Source organism: Grammomys surdaster, unplaced genomic scaffold (assembly GCF_004785775.1).
Source record: "Grammomys surdaster isolate TR1022 unplaced genomic scaffold, NIH_TR_1.0 125125, whole genome shotgun sequence".
Classification (NCBI taxonomy): domain Eukaryota; kingdom Metazoa; phylum Chordata; class Mammalia; order Rodentia; family Muridae; genus Grammomys; species Grammomys surdaster.
This window is the reverse complement of record NW_021620026.1, coordinates 3,385-22,926: the sequence shown is the minus strand read 5'-3', so window position 1 is coordinate 22,926 and position 19,542 is coordinate 3,385. Positions and strand designations below refer to the sequence as shown.

Below are 19,542 nucleotides of genomic sequence, written 5' to 3'. Positions count from 1 at the left end.
CTCTCTCTCTCTCTCTCTCTCTCTCTCTCTCTCTCTCTCTCTCTCTCTCTCTCTCCTTGTGTGTGTGTGTAACGACCCGTTCTGCTGCTCCGGTCCATGGGTCATAGTCTAGCAAGAGAGAGAGTGGGGACAGAGACGGGAAGAATGGAGACAAGACAGGGAGTCTGATCTGGAGATGAGACAGAGTCTGCTGAGTCTGCTCCGGAGATGGAGTCTGCCCTGTTCTCTCCTCAAGTCTCTCCTTTTATATCTCTCCTCAAGTCTCTCCTTGAGTCTTGCCTTTAATCTCTCCTTGAGTCTTGCCTTGAGTCTCACCTTGAGTCTCTCAAGTGCTGGGATTAAAGGCGTGTGCCACCACTGCCTGTCCTTGATTGAAAGGATCAAGATAATTATCAGAATGTGCTCAGCTGTTGTAGGCTGTTGAAAACAAGTCTCTTGTCAGGGTATATGGCTCAAGATGGCTGCAAAGATGATAGCCGCTTTCTGCTCAGAGTCGGCTCCCAACATGTGTGTGTATGTGTGTGTCTTTCTTTCTCATTTCCTTTTACAAATAATTCATCTGTATAAGGCACATGTTAATTTGAAATTAGCATATGTGCATCTTTCCTGCTAAAAGAGGACCTGCTCCTTCTTTGCTATAACTAGCAGAAGAGGTTTTTTTTTCTCTCTTCTACTTTCTCTTTTAATCTATGCCAAGAAAGTTCATGGGCATTAATGGCCCCAGTCACTCTTCATAATTTACACTGTGCTTAAAGATCTCAAATCCACCACCATTCCCATTCATACCATTCCACTGAAATGTAAAGTATTTTCATTAGTAAAATGTAAAGTTTCTCACATTAGTAAAAGGGAGAGCCAAGGAAGAGGGCCAATGTCTAATGTGCTGATGTCTCAAGTAGCACCCTGTGCCTTTGCTAGAGCGAGAGGAAGTACGAGCATGATTATGTCCTCAAATCATAGATACCTCAAAGTATGATTTTGTGTTAGGTGGAACTTAAATGATCTGGGAAACTATAGTGTTCATTTTCAATTCACCATTTTGTCATATGATAATATAACAATATTAAACATATGCAATTATTATTCTATTTCATATACTAACCCTAACCCCCTAATCCCTTAGCCCTAACTCAGGCTCCACCTAGTGTTTGGGTTTGGGTGTCCTCAGATGCTCCCATCAGCTGACAGAGTAAGCCTCTCTGATGATTGGGCTAGGCACCCACTTTATAAGTATAACACAATATCATTAGGAATCATTTCATTGATTTTTTTTTAAAAAAAGGTCTTCTTAAAAATATTTATTTACTTTTATGTGAGTACACTGTAGCTGTCTTCAGACACACCAGAAGAGGGCATCAGATCCCATTACAGATGGTTGTGAGCCACCATGTGGTTGCTTGGAATTGAACTCAGGACCTCTGGAAGAGCAGTCAGTGCTCTTAACTGCTGAGCCATCTCTCCATCCCTGATTTTTTTTTTTTTTAGGTCAATTGTGTTTGGTTCTTTAAGCCTTCCAGGCAGTGTCTAGAATGAGTTCTTTCTCATGGTTTGTGCCACAAGTTAGACCAGTCATATAATTTGATGGATATCCATACCAATCAAGCCATGTTGCAAGATATACAGTTAATTGCTGATTTCCCTACTTCATTACATCTCTACCAGAGATTAAAATGCTACTTGGATACACATATGAAGTATTTAATGTTTCTTATATGTTCTTCTATTAACATTAACATTATTGAAATGTGTTGACAAAACAGGACACATTGGGGTTACATCTTCTATACTTGGACTTGTACTCAGGAGGCAGACACATGAGAATCAAGAGTTAAAATGTAGCCTTGGCTAATGACTGACATCCAAGCCAGGCTAGATAACAAACAACAGCATCTGAAGGAAATTTGTGAAAATATGAAAAACAAAACCAGAAACCACCCACCATCCTTCCACAGGCACCCTTACTTGAAAAGTATGATCACACATTGCCTTGTATTTAAAAAAACAATGGGCCACTTAGATGATAGGCATCCCATTCATTCTATACACTGCAGCAGAAAAATACCTATCACAAAGTGAAAGTGCGATATAAGATAAACAGAAGCCATAGAAGGAATATAAGAATGGCCTAATAAACTTCTTTAAATGGATATGCCACACACACAGCAAACTTCAATACCACTCCAAATGTTTCAAAATACAAAGCACAACCACAATTGGTGATCTCCATTACACTTGAGTGAACATGGTAAATAATTTACTTCCTTCAAGGCTAAGATGAAAAAGAGATGAAACAAGATTTTTTTTTCTTGAAACTGAAGACAACTATGACGTTTAAAGTCTTTAGCAAATTATTTACAGGAGTATGAGTTTTTTTCTACTTCCTGACATCAAGATGATATATAAAGCTTTAAAATATTTACAGGGAAAGAGATGTGGCTGGGAGGTTAAGACAAATTCATTCCCAGGATCACGGTCAGGGTTTTTTTTGTTTGTTTGTTTTGTTTTGTTTTGCTTTTACAACTTCCTGTAATTCCTGCTACAAGAAGATCCAAGGATCTAATATTCTTCGGAACCAGCATGCATGTGCACATACACACATACAAAAGAGACACTGACATCACATAATTAAAATGAAAACAAATTATTAAACAAATTTTTACTCATGAATGTTTTTCTTGTGTAAGCATTCTTTCCTATAACCCAGGTATTGAGGCACCTAAAGGCTTACCTACAGAGTTTCTTTTCATCATGAATTGGCTCATGTAACAGAAAGCCAACATGTATGCTTGAAGCCAGAAAAATAAATCCTTCTCAGTTGGTGGTATCATTTGGGAAGATTTAGGAAATGCTGGCCTGCTGGAGGAAATACGTCACTTGGAGTGGGCTTAAGAATGTGCATCCATACAGCAGTTCCAGTTCCTACTCTCTGCTTCATGCTATTCAGCTTCCGAGTATGTTTTTTGGCCCTAATCAATCAGTTGCAGCTTGATACAATAAAATCTTGTCATTTGCATTGACCTGTGTTTCAGGTATGTTTGATCTCAACAGATCCTATAACTCGAAGGATTTACCACATTGCTACTGTGTAGGAGGAGCTAAGGTGGGAGGAGTAAGGAGAGAAAGGGGGAAGGAAGAGGAGGAGCTAGGAGATGAGAGAGGAAGGAGAGAGAAAGGAACATGAAGGCGGATGTTCACGTGTCTGTAGCTGTCAAAGGTAGTTGGTATATCTAGGTTGGGTATTGGATTACACTTCTGATTGTATGGGCATCTTGTTACTGATCATTACCAAATATATAAGCTTTTGGATAATTTAAGCATTAGAGTCTCATTTTCCTACTGGGCCTGTGTGGATGGTGGGATGATCTGGGCAATGCCCAGCCTTGTGGAGACAGCGTGGAAGATTGGCAGAGCCATCTCCCACACTGACGTATCATGGGTGGCAGGACTGGTGTTTCTGGCTGGCTGTTTCTAGCTGCGTCGTGCATGTGGCCTCCAGCCCAGAAACATGGCAGCCGAGCTAGGCAGAGCTGCTGCAGCTTAGATGGTCGGCCTGTGCAGCCCTACTTTTTAAATATCTACATTAACACTACTGTCATAGAATTTCTCTCCAGTATGAATTCTTTCGTGATGATGAAGACTACAGAAGTGTGCAAAGGCTTCACCATATTAAATGCACACATAGAGTTCTTTCCAGTCTAATTTCTTTTCATGCCTTTGAAGATGACTGTAACCTGCAAAGACTTTACCACATTACTTACATTCATAGGGTTTCTCTCCAGTATGTGTTCTTTCATTCCTTTGATTCTAATGTGCAAAGGCTTTACCACATTGAGTGTATTCAGAGGGTTTCTCTCCAGTATTTCTTTCATGCCTGCAAAGATAATTGGCACATGTGAAAGCTTTACCGCATTCATTACATTGATGAATATTTTTATATTTATAAATTAATGTTATAATTTGGTGAAATGATAAAGAGGTATCAGATCTCAAAGTTTTATCATTTTGTTTGCACTCACGGTGTTCCCCTTCATTGTGGGTTGTTTTGCATCTTTGAAGAAACCTGTAATGTTAGGAGCATTTATTACATGTTTCACAATTATAGCATTCTTTTTCTGTATGAAGCTTTTTACATGTTTGAAGAGAACTGCAAGAATTCAGAGATTTACCACACTGGTTGCATTTATAATTTTTCTTATGCGTCATACCACATTTGTAAAGTAAATCAGGACAAAAAGAAGAATTTCTACATTCCTAGTATTCATGGGGATTTTATGCAATGTGAGTTTGTAAATTTTCCCAATAAAGCTGGTAAACTCTTGGGGTGTAGGAGTCACCTCACAAACCACACAAATACCAGTCTCAGTCTGACAAGGATAGTTTATTGAGTATATGTCCCAGGACTGATCAATAAGGGCTACAATTCAGACTAGGGAATTGAACTGTGACCTTGAGTTAAGAGCCTACAGGGCTTTTTAAACCTGAGATCTACAAACATTGGTATCAAGTTTTTCCACCAATCAAGATTTAGGGATAGGAGATTTCCTTAGGAACATGTCTTTGTTGTACATTTATCCTGTTCCTATAGGTTGGGGTATTCAACTTGCCTTATATAACTTTCATGTCTTAACTCATTAACCAGGATGTCAGTTACTCACATATATGTCTCTTTCTGCCAACTAGGATGTCAGTTCCCAGGAAGGTCTTGGGAATTTAAGCTTTATTCAATCCCTACTCAAAATGGAAGTCTTATTCTAAATAGATGCAGGCGTCTCTCTTATGTTGGGTTTAATCCCAGGGGCAGCTTATAAAGGCAAATACCATAACAACTTACACACAGGTGCAGGAATTGCTGCTAGATAGTTGCTTTGGGTCCAAGCTTACTGTGGTTAACTATACAAAGCATTTCTGACTTCTGTTATGATTGGTTTCCAAGAGCACAGAATATAACAGAATATGCAAATAACTTGGGCACGAGAAAGTTTCCTAGTAACAGCAGAAACAACATATGAGAAAGTTTCTTTATAATATTAGCAACAGGGTAGGGTCCACAGTTACCTAGGCCTTGACATTTCATCTAGGCCTTAATTTTTTCCCTAGGCCTTAACAAAAACCAATTAATTGCAAACTTGAATCACATTCAGAAAGTCTACTTGAAGTGGATACTACTACATATTTCTCATTTTTCTGGGACAGAGAGGTACATTGCTTTTTTCAATATCCCTATGCTCACATGGTTTGTATCCATTGTGACATATAATACTCCTATTAAGAGAAGAATAACAACAAATGTAAGGGTTCCACACTGCATTCACACAGTCTGACTTTTTGTTCCTCAGAAACATGTGGTATGGGATTAAGTTTTCTTTTGATTTTTTTTGTTTGTTTGGTTGGTTGATGTTTTGTTTTTTGTTTTTGTTTGTTTGTTTGTTTTTAAATGCAATATTAAATTCTAATCCTTTATTTTAAAGATTTATTTATTTTATGTATATGAGTACATTGTTGCTGTCCTCAGACACACACCAGAAGAGGGCATCGGATTCCCATTACAGATGGTTGTGCTTTGTATGCCTCTGTGTTTTGAGTGCTAGGATTTGATACACTATGCCCAGCTTGAACAACTCTTCCCTACCTCACACTCACAGGCAAATGCACACCAAGAATTTTAGTCGTTCTTTTATGTGTTTGAGTGTTTTGCCTGTATGTGTGTTTTTGTGCCCCATTCTCTCCTGTTGGCCATGGAAGCCAGGAGATGGTGTCAGGACCCCTGGAACTTAAGTTACAGGTAGTCGTGAGCTGCCTTACGTACTAGGACTGAAACTTGGGTGATCTGGAAGGAACTTCGGTGATCTTGGTTTCTGAGGTATTTTTATCCCCTCGCCTCCCATTAATTTAATTATTTATTCACTTTACATCCTGATCGCAGCCCCCCTCTCCTCCCACCCCCTCCCCCTTTGCCTCTGAGAAGGGGAGGCGCGCGCGCACGCGCACACGCACGCACGCACCAACTCAGAACTAGGTACTTCCTCTCCTGGCAGACAAGGTAGCCAAGTTAGAGCCAGGAACCGCTATTCTGTGCACCTTCAGCACACTCTAAAGCAAAACGGAGGTGCTAATGTCATTCAAGACCAGTGGGAGCCAATCGGAGCCTTCAAAGGGATCTGCCAGTCATAAAAGGAGGCGGGCTCTTCCGGGTGCCATGCAGCAGGTTCCGTTTAGTAGCTAAGCAGGCTTGAATGATTAGGTACGTGTCCTGTGATCTGAGCCCAGCTGCTAAATGCTCTGAGCCAACTCATGCAAGCTCCGAAGTTGCGACATGGTGAGCGCAGGGTCACTGCCAACAACGGGGAGGAGCAGGGGGCTGAACAGAAGGAGCTGGTGTGGTATGTCTTTCCGGGGGCTGGGTGGGAACCGGCGGCCACCTGTGAGGTCCCGTGATAGCCTAGCCGCTGAACCCAGCTGTAGCCTCTGAATAACTTCACTATAGGGGCTGTATCTGCGCAGAGCATTTGGAACAGTGGCTTGTGTGTAGAAACATCCATGGCAGGATGAAAAACTCGGAGAGCCCTGGTTTCTATAAGTTCTGTCCTTAGCATTTAACGTTAAGCTGTGCAACCCGTTTGGAGTTTATTTCGTGGAAGTTGTAAAGGCATCTCATGTGTTGGGTAGCAATCCAATATTAAGTTGTGATGTAAAAGAGTAGAATTGATGACGTAAAGAATTTATTAATGATTAGGAGATAGTGACACCAAGTCACTCTCTGAGGGAGGACTGCCTCTAAAATAGCCCACAGACAAGTAGTATGATAACCAGGTCTGTTAGAGATTAGAATGCTAGGATACACGTTTGTTCACCAGGATTGTCCAGAAATATGGCTCCAAGTCATAATAAAGGAAACAATCCTGATTTACAACCAGCCACTAGGCCCATCCCCATATTAAAGAGCAGCCTTCTAACAAGCTGCTCGATGAATGATTGATTACAGGATCATAATCAACATTAGGGCTTGGTGCTCCATAAAGGTTCGGTTTTCTTCTTGAGAAAAGCATAGTTTTGCTACATGGGCAAGACTACACAGGGTGACAATTCTTTGAAAAGGAAAAACACTGTTGTGTCGAGTGCTGGCCTGATCAAGCAAGGCTTTCTTTCCCCGAGGAAAGAATGTACAGAGAATGGCATAGATCCTTTTGAAACCCAGAAACATATTTGGCAGAGCCAGTAACAGTCTGAGGCCTAGGCCTTAGTAGCTTTCCCTAAGGCCCAAGATATAGAGATAAAACAGAGCTCTTTAATACCAGGAATATGATTGGGAGAGCTGGTAACAGTCTGGGGCCAGCGCCTTTGGAGGGGTTGCTTCAGATTCTGAGAACACAAGTCTTTTCACCATGTGGGGCTGTGGATAACCCTGTGGTTATCAGTCCCAAGGCCACTATACAATTGGTAAGTAGTGTTTTTTAGATACCCTGGGTTCCCCTTGTGCAGCACTGATTAGACTCCTCCTGAGTGTGTCCCATTGTATGATGTTTCTGCTGACTTCATAGTTTCTTTATGTTTCTGCTGGCTTCATAGAAGCTTCCTGTTTCCTTCCATTTCCCCCATATAAGTAGTATACAACATGGTATTCTTATCAAGCTTACTTAGCTTAAGAAATAGCTTGTGCAAGACCTCCCCACCCCAGCTTTTATACTTTCTACCTCCTCCTTTTCCTATCTTTTTCATCATGTGGAACTGTCCAATTAGGACATTGTAGTTCTTTTTTTCCTACCCTTTATTCTGCTCCCCACCCCCAGTCTCACCCCTAACACTAGATAGGAGAGAAACAAGGATAGAGGAGAAAGAGATCCTTGAATCTAATTTCTTTTCTTTTGGTTCTTCTTTAATGGTACAGCTACTAACAAATCACAACCAACCTCCCTAAAAGGCCAACAACCCCCACCCTGCCACTTGGGGTCCTCACAATTATGTGCCCTCCAAAATGTTTTCAGAATTCTACATGTACACCATCACAGAAATCTGTAGCTGGCAAAACCATGCTTCTGCTAGAGCACAAAGCAAATCATGGTCAGGGGCTGCAGACAGGCAAAAGCAGCCTCATATCCCTACACCTGGGATATGAAACTGAAAACACATTCTTATAATACTTCTGTGTTTTCTAGAGAAACCAAAATTCCAGAATTTTTTAAAATGTCACTACAAACCAGAGTTGGATGCAAACTATTATTAAAGAGAATGTTTATATTAATCTTTTAATTGTATGTACAGTAATTTTCCCCTGGGAACACATATTCTAGAACAGCTGCATCTTCAGCCTTACAGAAAAATATTTCTGAGACAAGCTGTGTTGACTCAGGTCACCTTGATCCCAGTTTCTTGATCCCCAGGGCAATGACCTTGCTTTCCTCTTGATTAAACTTATTAAATCCTTAAGTTAAAGGGATACATCAAAACAGAGTTTTAAAATTACTCGTTTGAGTCATGGAATTAAATTGTCAATTGCAGCTACAGGGAAAAGATTTGTATGTGGAGCATGCCTTCTGCCTTCAGATCAGAACAGGAGGAACAGTTTATTGTGAGCATTGCAGGGTGAAACAGGGTGGGCAGTAGCTACATTAGACTCTAAAATTTAAGGGAATCAGCTGCAGGAGTCACAGTTATGAAGAAGGACCTGATTCAGGCAAGGTAGTAATTTTGTAAATTTGTATATTTGCATATATTAATTCATGGATGTGAATAAAAGCAGACCAGATTGGTGGGTGTACAATTTGGGGAGGTTGTGTTGACCCAATAAATACTAAATTTCCAATTAGGGGATGACACTATGAAGTTATGTACAATCTTTGTTGACATAGTTCAGAAGGTTGAGACACAGACCATAGGCTGTAACTGTGTGTGCCAGGTTACAGGTCTCAGCAGCTAACATTGCACATGGGGTCAAGGTCAAACCATATCTTATTAATGCAACTTCATCTATCAGGGAAATGGTCTGTTCTTTTAAAAAGCTGGTATAGCTATGCCTCTTTTTTTTTTCAATTATATTTATCTTTTTAGGAAGTCAATTTTTGTTATTACCTTTTAAATTCCATTTTCTTAATTGATTCCATTTTCTTAATGGATCACTAGTCTAATCTCTTGTTTCTATTTTCTTAATGGATCACTAGTCTAATCTCTTGTTTCTATTCCCAATGACTCTTGTTTGTTTGTTTGTTTGTTTGTTTGTTTTTCAAGACAGGGTTTCCCTGTGTAGACCTGGCTGTCCTGAAACTCACTCTGTAGACCAGGCTGGCTTTGAACTCAGAAATCCACCTGCCTCTGCCTCCCACATGCTGGGATTAAAGGTGTGTACCACCACTGCCCTGTAAAAATTTTACTCCTTTTTCTTAAGTGCTTTGATTGTTTCTGCTTAGAACAATATCTTCTATAGCTCAGGCTTACCTCATGCTATATAGTTAAGATTTGCTTTGAACACCTCTGCTGCCTTCGCTGTTCAGTGCCTGAAAGACAGTCCTGCAGCTCCTTCCAGGCTGGGCCCTGACTAGTCAGTGAGAAGGAAGAAAGAACAGTGAATGAGTGTCCTCCTACCTCTCTTGACTTTTTTAGAGGATTTAGAAATAAAGAAGGACCTGTGTAAGAATTGAGTTCACTGACCACCTTTGAAGCTGGTGTAGTCACAGCATAGAAAGGGATGTGGAGGAAGGAAAGTGAGAGCTTACCTGCTTTGACAGTAGTTGGCATTAGCATTAGTAGGTAATCAATTTTAGATGATCAATAAGAGTCTAACGTGGCCAATTTTATAGGTTCAAGACCAGGGCAATCAAGAATCTAAGGAGAGTTTCACTAGTTCAGCCAACACAGACGATCTGGACAAACTGCTGTGGCTATACCTAACAGGAATCCTATTTTTCCTGTCTGAAAGTGTACAGCCTGAGAGAGAAGGTGTGAGTAATACTTAGTGTGCTCTAGTACATATGTTTAATTAATCCCTGGAGAATATTGGACCATAAAGCCTGTTTCAATAATTTTTGAGATTATAATTAAATCATTTAAACCTTCTCATTTCTCTCTACAGTTAAGTCTGAAACCCTGGGACATATGGCTTAGGTGCCTGTTTAACAAATCAGAGTAGACCTGGCTGTCAGGTTCTCCCAGCATCCCTCAGTCCTGTCACAGAATATAGCTGGTATACCAGCTGTATTTTAGGGATCTCTAGTTTAGGGATTGGGGTGCCCTTTTCCCAGCTGCCCTTCCTTATGTAATCCAACTGTTTTGGTTACCTGGTCTTTTTCATCTATCATTTACCCTTCAGGCCTGTTAGTCTGGCTCTCCCCTCTCCCTTTCACCCTCTCCTAACATGGCTCAGGATCATGTCCACTCTGGACTCTCCCAGATGCCCATGCCCTAGCTATGCCCTAGCTATGGTCTATAATAAACCTTCTACTCCCACCATACCTAGGAGCAGCCATGTCCTTTCCTTTTTTATTTCTTTTTTTCACTCGCCTCCCATTCACTGTTCCTTGATTTCAAATCATAGCCACCTCTTGCCTCTTGGTTCAGTTGTTATTAGTTGTTACTGTTTGAGTTCGACTGGACTTTGACTGCAGGACTTCCCACCTGTGAAGCAAAGGGATGGCTTCACTGGATGATGTTGAGTGTGTAATGGAGTGAACACACAAAAGACCTTGGGAGATGGACAGGTGCCCTAGGAGAGTGGAAGATTCTACTAAAATACAAATTTACCATACTAGGGCTCTGTCTGCCCCTAGAGTGGGAGGGCAGAGCTGGGAAGGCCTGTGCTGTCTGAATCATTTAATCTCTAATCCTCCAGTAGGGGATCTGGCACTGTCCTGAGGCCCAGCTGAGTGGTCAAAGCAAGTGAAGGACTCTGGGAAGGCTAGTAATCAGGAGGACCACCAGTGGGGGTTAGCTTGCAGATTCTTTCCATTTTCTTCTCTGATACAGTTCATCAGAGAGCTGTGAGGGAGACCACAAGCCATACCATGGTGATTGTGGTGGCCACCAGGAAGAGCAGGTTGGCTAATCTCTGATAAGAGTCCAATTTAATTGAACTAGGATGGACTGTGAACCACACTATGGTTCTGTTGGTACATGTGGCAGCCTATGAACCTGCCTAAGGTAGATTCCCTGGGGAGGAGGAGGCTCTGCTGCTCTGGCCATAGCAAGCTGTGTTGCTTATAATATCAGGGCCCAATATGCACAAATAAGCATTGCTTTTGGTGTGTAATGGGAAGATAGATTTTTAAAATGAAGGTCTGGCTTCTAGAAGTTCTGAATATTACATTTCACATTCAATTTTGTGCGATACACTTTACAAATAGTTTAGAAACTGGTAGAAAGGGGGTGATGATTATCCTTGAGCAATATTTGATTAAAATCCTTTACTTTTCCACTGTCACCAGCCACAATGGCATGATTCATGGAAATTCAATTCCAGGGTACAAAAGGAGTTTCTGCGATGCAGAGGTTTTTCAGGTGTGCATGGAGGTGTGCGAGTGGGTAGGTCAAATTCCGCATCATGTGCCATAACCCACATGGCATGAAGCAGACATTAAATTATTCTTCAACCTTGGTTTGTGTGTGGGCTCAGTGGGGCTGGGTTTGTGTGAGATCACAAGGAGACATGGTGGAGGGGAATGCTGAGCCATAGTCTACTTTTCTGATCACCCCATACAGATAATAATTTAAATTATATAAACCTGAAATCATAGGTAGTATTGGTCAAGTTTACATTTTTCCTGGCTGAGTTTCTTTAGGGCTTTTGATTAAAGCTTGACTATAATTTAGGGCTTATGTTCTTGGCTTTTTCTCTGCATCCCCTTATTCTTTCACAAATGTGGTAAACCTGATTGTTGTAGCTTCCTGTTAAGTACAGAAGTCACATTGTAACAAAATGTGTACTATTGCTGGGATTAAAGGTATGAGTCAGTATACTCAGCTTACCCATCATTTTTGTAGTTAGTAATTGTTCATACAATTTCTCTGATGTGTGCTCAGTACTGTTTGCTTGTCGCTCTCTTTCTCTTAATGTCTGTTGATTGCCATTTCAAGGCTGTATCCTATTCAAAGGGCAGAGAAATGACAAAGGTGAACCTCGTTATTCCGTTTCCTTCTAAAATGACTTAGTGATTACATTAGAACTTCTGTGTCTGGAAAAAAGTAGAGGAAGCACCAGAATTACATGAAAATATTATCAAAGAAGCATACATTTACAGTGATGTCTGTATTATGCTTTTGTTATACACATATATGGGATATTGTAGAATGCAGTGACTTATGATGATGTACATGTGAACTTCACTCGGGAAGAGTGGGATTTGCTGGATCCTTTACAGAAGAGACTCTACAAAGATGTGATGTTGGAGACCTACAAGAACCTCACTGCTATAGGTAAGTCAGTGAATTACTTTTCACTTTTTAAAATAAGGGTACAAAGGTTTCTTTGTTACTGATGCTTTTCTGTAACTTCAATTGAAAATGAGGAAGAATGAGGTGAATAAATCAGGTTGACTAAAGATAAATAACTTAAATTTTGCCTAATTTCCAATAATATATCATACATTTTCTGGTACTGTATTTTAGGCTACAATTGGGAAGACCATAATATTGAAGAACAGTGTCAAAGTTCCAGAAGACATGGAAGGTAATTTTCTTGTGCAAGTTGGTATGAATATGCCTCTGAAGAAATGTTAATGTGTCCTGGAAGTTTGTTTTTTTTGTTTTTTTGTTTTTTTTTAAATAACAGTGTAAAAAAGTGTATTTATGATTATTAAATTCTCCCAAATTAATGTACCTCAATGTCAAGTGTTCAATTTGTGTTTGCAGGGCATTCCTCTAAGAAAGAAGACAAGGAAACAATTCCTTAACAGATATTACCATTTTGAATCATAGCCATATGACAGCTTCTCTATACAACTGTCAATCTAGTCTCATACCATTCACATATTGCAAAAGATATACACATTGAATAGGTGATATGTATATATTCAAAACCTTCTAATAAGCAAATATTCCCTAGTAAAGCCAGTGTTACTCGTATACAAGTAGAACATTGCTAAGTTTTGTGAGAGGGGCAATTTATGAGAGTCAAGAATGTTGTTGGGAAGAAACCTTAATCCCTATACCACATGTCTATGATGAACAATAAGTCGAATTGTGTGAATGCAATGTGGAACCCTTTCATTTGTTAGTCTTCTTTTCCTGTGTCACAATGGATACAACCCATGTGAGCATAGGGATATTGAAAAAAAAGCAATGTACCTCTCCCCCATAAAAATTAGAAGATATGTAGTATTCCCCATTTGAGTAGACTTTCTCAATGTGATACATGTTCATAAATAGTTGGTTTTATAACTTCATTGGGAATACATCCACAAACTCACACTGCAGTATATCCCTATGAGTACTAGGAATATGGAAATTCTTTTCTGTTTGTTCTGGCTCACTTTGTATATGTAGTATGCAAATACAGTATACTTCACAATATAGGAAAATTTATAAATGTACTTAGTGTGATAAAGTTCTGAGCTCTTCCACTTCTCTTCAATATGTGAAAAACCTTATAGAGAAAAAGGATCCTATAAATGTGAGCATGAAATAAACACTCTTACAATTATAGGTATCCTCAAAGACTCAAAACAACCCATAATGAAAGGGAAACCATGAATGTAAGCAAAGTGATAAAACCTTAAGATATGATTCCTCTTTAAAAGAGGACCAAATTGTAAAATTAATTCCTACATTTAAAAAGATTCATCAGTGTAATGATGGTGGTAAAGCTTTCACATGTGCCAATTATCTTTGCAGGTATGAAAGAAATCATACTGAAGAGAAACCCTCTGAATATACTCAATGTGATAAAGCCTTTGCATGTCACAGTTATCCTCAAAGACATGAAAAAAATCATACTGGAGAGAAACCCTATGAAGGTATTCAATATAGTGAAGGCTTTGTACATTACAGTAGTCTCCAAATACATAAAAGAACACATATTAGAGAGAAACCTTACAAATGTAGTCTATGTGGTAAAACCTTTGCATGTCATAGTAATCTCCAAAGACACAAAAGAACACATACTGGAGAGAAGCCCTATGAATGTAATCAATGTGGTAAAGCCTTTGCATGTAGCAGTAGTCTCCAAGTACATAAAAGAACACATACTGGTGAGAAACCCTATGAATGTAATCAATGTAGTAAAGCCTTTGCATGTAGTAGTAGTCTCCGAGTACATGAAAGAATACATACTGGAGAGAAGCCCTATGAATGTAATCAGTGTGATAAAGCCTATTCACAACACAGTCATCTACGAATACATAAAAGAACACATACAGGAGAGAAACCTTATGAATGTAAGCAGTGTGGCAAAGCCTTTGCATACCATGGTCAACTTCAAAGGCATGAAAGAATTCATACTGGAGAGAAACCTTACAAATGTAGTCAATGTAATAAAGCCTTTTCACAACACATTCATCTCCGAATACATAAAAGAACACATACTGGAGAGAAACCCTATGAATGTAATCAATGTGGTAAAGCCTTTACATGTCACAGTAGTCTTCAAAAACATAAAAGAATACATACTGGAGAGAAACCCTACAAGTGTAATCAATGTGGTAAAGCCTTTGCATATCATGATTATCTTCATATACATAAAAGAATACATACTGGAGAGAAACCTTATGAATGTAGCCAATGTGGTAATGCCTTTGCATATCATCGTGAACTTCAAAGACATGAAAGAATTCATACTGGAGAGAAACCTTATGAGTGTAACCATTGTGGTAATACCTTTGCATATCATCGTGAACTTCAAAAACATGAAAGAATTCATACTGGAGAAAAACCATACAAATGTAATGAATGTGATAAATCCTTTTCACAACAGCTTAGTCTCCGAATACACAAAGCAACACATTCTGGAGAAAAACCTTATGAATGTAAGCAATGTGGTAAATCATTTGCCTCTCATGGTCAGCTTCAAAGACATGAAATAATTCATGCTGAAGAGAAACCTTACAAATGTAATCAATGTGGTAAGGCCTTTGCATGTCAAAGTAATCTCCAAAGACATAAAAGAACACATACTGGAGAGAAACCCTATGAATGTAATCAATGTGGTAAAGCCTTTGCATTTCAAGATTATCTCCAAAAACATAAAAGAACACATACTGGAGAGAAACCCTATGAATGTCATTATTGAAGTAAAGCCTTTTTCACAACAAAGTGGTCTGCAAATACATAAAAGAACACATACTGGAAAGAAACAGTATGAATGTAACCAATGTAGTAAAGCCTTTACAGGTCACAGCAATCTTCAGAGGTATGGTTGGAATATGCTTGGCCCATACAAGGCCCATTATGAGGGATGGCCTTGTTTGAGGCCTTAGTTACCATGGGGGTGGGCTTTGCAGTCCTATGCTTAAGCTCCACCCTGGGCTGAAAAGAGTCTTTCCCTGGCTGTCTTCTGATGAATATGTAGAACTTTTGGCACCTCAAGCACACATCTGCCTGGACACTGTCGTGCTTCCCACCTTGATGCTAATGGACTGAATTTCTGAATGTGTAAACCATCCCCAATTAAATGTTCTTTATAAGAGTTGCTGTAGTCATGGTGTCTGTTCACAGCAATAAAACACAAATTAAGACAAAGAGTATGAAAGAAATCAACTAGAGGGAAACTATGAAAGTATTGAATATGGGTTGTTAGGGTTCAGGTTCTGGATTAGTGTTAGAGGGTTAGGGGTAGAGTTGGGGATAGGGTTTAGGTTTAGAATTAGAAGAGGATAGGGGGATGGGATGGGTTAGGGGTTAGACCACAGCTGTTGTAACTCAGGGTTAGGGTCAGGGTTTAGGGTTAGAGTTAAAATTAGAGGGTTAGCATTAGAGTTTGAGGGTGAGGGTTGTTAGGGATGAAGGTAAGAAAAGGTTAGGGTTCATGACATCAGGCACATGTGTAGCTTAGGGCTTCCTGGTATGTCCTCAGTCTGAGAAGATGAGCTTAATCCTATGGAAATTGATGCCCCAGAAAAGGGGAATGCTGGTGGGAGTGAGGTGGGGGTGGATGGGCAGTTGTGGGAACACCCTCTCTAATACAGGGTTTGAGGTGATTGGGTGAAGAACTCAGGGCGGGGTTCTTTAAAGGGGACATCTATTAGTTTGTAAATAAAATAATTTTTAGAAATAACACAAATATGCTAAGTGTTTCCATTAAGACTAGTTATCTAAACATCTGCCACTAGCTCAACAAGTTCATTAAAATTTTAAAACAAGTTTTATGTCTAAGCATGGTTTTGTCAAGAGGCAAATCATCTGCCTAACGTCACATTAGTATTAATAGTTTTGTATAGATAAATCTAGTCAGTATTTTGTGTTCTGTCCTTGTACCTACAATAAATTGTTCATTCCCAAATGGCCTTTAGTTATCAGATAATGTCTTTACAACCAGCCTGAAAGGAATGTTTTCCCTGTTGTAAATATGACTGCTTTCTCGTAATGCAATTAGACCATGATACCTGAAGATTCAAAGAGACCTAATTGCACTTTTTATAAAGTGCTCAATAATTACTAGTATAAATGTAGGAATTCTGAAGAATCGTTAGGAATTACAAAATTATCTATTTGTCTACATAGCATCACTACAAGACAGAACATCTTTGTTGATCTTCAGAATACCTGCCAAATAGGGTGGGCTAATACCTACCAATTGTTAGACTCTGTAGTAGTGAAAGGAGAGGCAGGTATATCAACAGCAAGTAGCAATCCTGGAATGAAGTCTCTTGGGGCCTTGCCTTCCAGAGCTGATTCATTGAAACCCATCCAAAAAAAGGTGGACCATCTCAGGAAAGTCATCTACTAGCCTTAACCTCTCTTAGATGGCTTCTGACAACAACGAGTATACCGCAGAGATGCAGAGTCCCAGAGGTTTTGTCTCCAGATTGCTTCTCGCTGCTGCTGTGCTTTTTCTTGTTTGTCATTGCAATATTCTTCATATATTTAGCATGGTGTGATTGGGTGCAGGGAGACTCTTACTGCCTATAGTCTGGTGTGACTGCTTTCTGGAAGACAACTCACTTTATTGTGCAATTTTCTTGCAGATCAATTTGAAGATGAACTTTCATTAAACAATATTGTTTGGATAAATTAATAATTTTGCAGAATTCCTGATTTGGTCCAAATAGTTCTAGGAGGTTAGGGTAGTTGATAAGAAGTTTAAGGAGATGGTTCAAGTTGTTTTGCCAGAAGATGTAATAAAGTTAGAATCTGCCCTGGCCCACGGGGGATTTGACGAAACCCTAGGAAAGGGGGCAAAAGAATGAAGGGACAAAAGACACAAAGAATTCGAGCAAGTCTGGAGTTCTGATCAAGCTCTGAAACTTTAATTTCAGGGGCAGGTTATAAAGACACAGCAAAGCGGGAAGTTTAGGCAAGGGTCATTGTTTAGGGCTATCCCACTATATCTTTATTGTCTAAGGTCATCCCACTGTCATATCCTTATTGCCCTAGACCATACCATTGTCATAACTGGCTCCCAGGGAATGCCAGTTGTTCTTTAAGTTCCTGGGACCTGAGACCAGGTTTCCCAGAACAGCAGGTGATTTCCTGAGCTTGTCTCCTGGCAAGAATCAAGAATAGAATATGCTCCCTCCCTTGTAGAATAGTGAGGCCTTCATAGGTTAGAAAAGAAAAACAGTGAGCGTTCATATGTTACATGTATGTAATCATACTAGGAAGAAAAAAAATAAGATTGGAACAAGTTAATGATCAAAGAAAACATTTATTCTAGGTTGAGTCTGAGTTCCTAGATCTGTGATCTGGGAATGTGAACACAGGTTTTGGTGTGCACTATGAAAAGACAGGGTTATGAACAAACAGTAAATAATTTTATTGTAAATATAAGAATAGAGAATGGATGATTAGCCAGTTTAGCTGAATAAGACTTCAAAAATAATATGTAAGATAGACCACCTGTTTATTCATAAATACAAAATGTTGCCAGCTAAGCATAGGGAAAAACCTATGAGTATAGACTTGGCTTGTTTAAACTTTGTTAATTAATGGCAAAAGAATTGTTGCTTTGGGGTTATGATGAACTTGTGGAGAGAAAAAAATTGATGGAAAATGCTTAGTTAGGTGTGAGTTTCAAAAGAAGAATATATAATTAATTCTGTTGCAATTTCCTGTTGTGTAATGTTTTTAATCTGTTTTTGAAGAATATTTTTGTGATTGTTTTATGTCAGAGTCCAGCTTCAACTCAAGATTCGAATTCTCAACTGGAAGCAGGGATATCTGGAAGGCGCATAATAAATATACACTGACTACTTTTTGAGTACAAGCTGACAGGCAATTTTTCAAGGCTTAAAGTTTCTCTTCCCTCTCACTCTCTGCTTTCTTTCTTGCTCATTTGCTCTCAGCTTGAGGCTGCACACTCTGCATTCTCCTGCACACTCTGCTTTTCTCCTGTGTGCTTTTCTTTTCTTGAACTCCCACACTCCTATACACCTCTGTGCATTTCCCTTTCACTCTCACACACACTCTTCACACACATCTCACATATACCACATGCACTCTCCTTTCACTCACACACACACTCTCCATACACACCTCATATTCTCTCTTCACTCACTCTTCACATGCTCTTCTCATGCTCTCCTGCCTTTTTCTTGCCCCAGTCTTTTATTGATACTCCAAAAGCAGACAGAAAAAGAGACATTGTATAATCATTGCCAAATCAAATTCAAAAGAATAACCACATCCCACAAAGAATTAAGAATTATAATTGTTCCCCCAAATTTCAAGTTCCCATATTCCCAGGCTTGTACCTAAAATAATAATAATTGCAAACTTATCATTATTTAAACTTTAACTTTTAACTTATACTTCAGAGCTCAGAGCTTCAAGATCAGCTACTTGTATTTTCCTGTGAAGCTCTAATGAGAGATGACATGAACAAAGCTGCCAGGCAGTGGCCAGAAAGAATCAAATTAACCCTTAACTCAGTAGTTCCACTAGCTTTCTACTTCTGCACATTGCACACAATGACTCTCTTAAGAGTCACAGTGTTTTTATTTAGTTTTACTAACATATAATTTTATGCATTCTATACTTGCTTATCTAGGCACCACTCTTAAACGTTGTGTAAAACTTATTTCATAACTTCAATAGATTTTTCCTTTCTGGGAGTCCCAACATTGGCTCTATTTCATTTTCTAATAGTTTCTTCAAACTTTCTTTGCAAGTCAAACATTAATCTGGAACTACCATTGTGCAGTTATTGCATTGTTTCCAAGATGAGAACACACAGCATGCACCTGGACCATTAGGACTGTGCCATGCTGTGCCCTATGCCTTAATTTTTAATTGTTTAAGAATCATTACATCAAGGAACATCTAATTTCACAGAATTCACCAGAGAAGAAAGATAAAGAAGTAAGAAAGTCAGATATAATAGAATAATTATGCACACCAAGGCCAACTGAAAAACAATCACCCACAAATGAAATCTATACAGCTGTTGTTCAGGGCTAAGGTTAGGAG

General features: G+C 39.3%; 1 protein-coding gene across 1 annotated transcript; it reads left to right on the top strand.

The window, feature by feature from the left end:
* The first annotated feature begins 6,236 nt into the window (after positions 1-6,236).
* Positions 6,237-15,604, top strand: LOC114637023 (zinc finger protein 431-like). Its single transcript, XM_028785152.1, has 4 exons — positions 6,237-6,316; positions 12,273-12,399; positions 12,592-12,652; positions 13,816-15,604. Exons 1-4 carry the CDS (start codon positions 6,314-6,316, stop codon positions 15,206-15,208), a joined length of 1,584 nt encoding a protein of 527 aa, XP_028640985.1. The 5' UTR covers positions 6,237-6,313; the 3' UTR covers positions 15,209-15,604.
* Positions 15,605-19,542: the final 3,938 nt, after the last annotated feature.

Bases quoted from the DNA above. Each gene is read 5' to 3' on its own strand.
- LOC114637023 (XM_028785152.1), top strand. The intron at 12,400-12,591 runs GTAAGTCAGTGA...ACTGTATTTTAG, and splicing joins CAAGAACCTCACTGCTATAG to GCTACAATTGGGAAGACCAT. The intron at 12,653-13,815 runs GTAATTTTCTTG...TTATCTTTGCAG, and splicing joins AGTTCCAGAAGACATGGAAG to GTATGAAAGAAATCATACTG.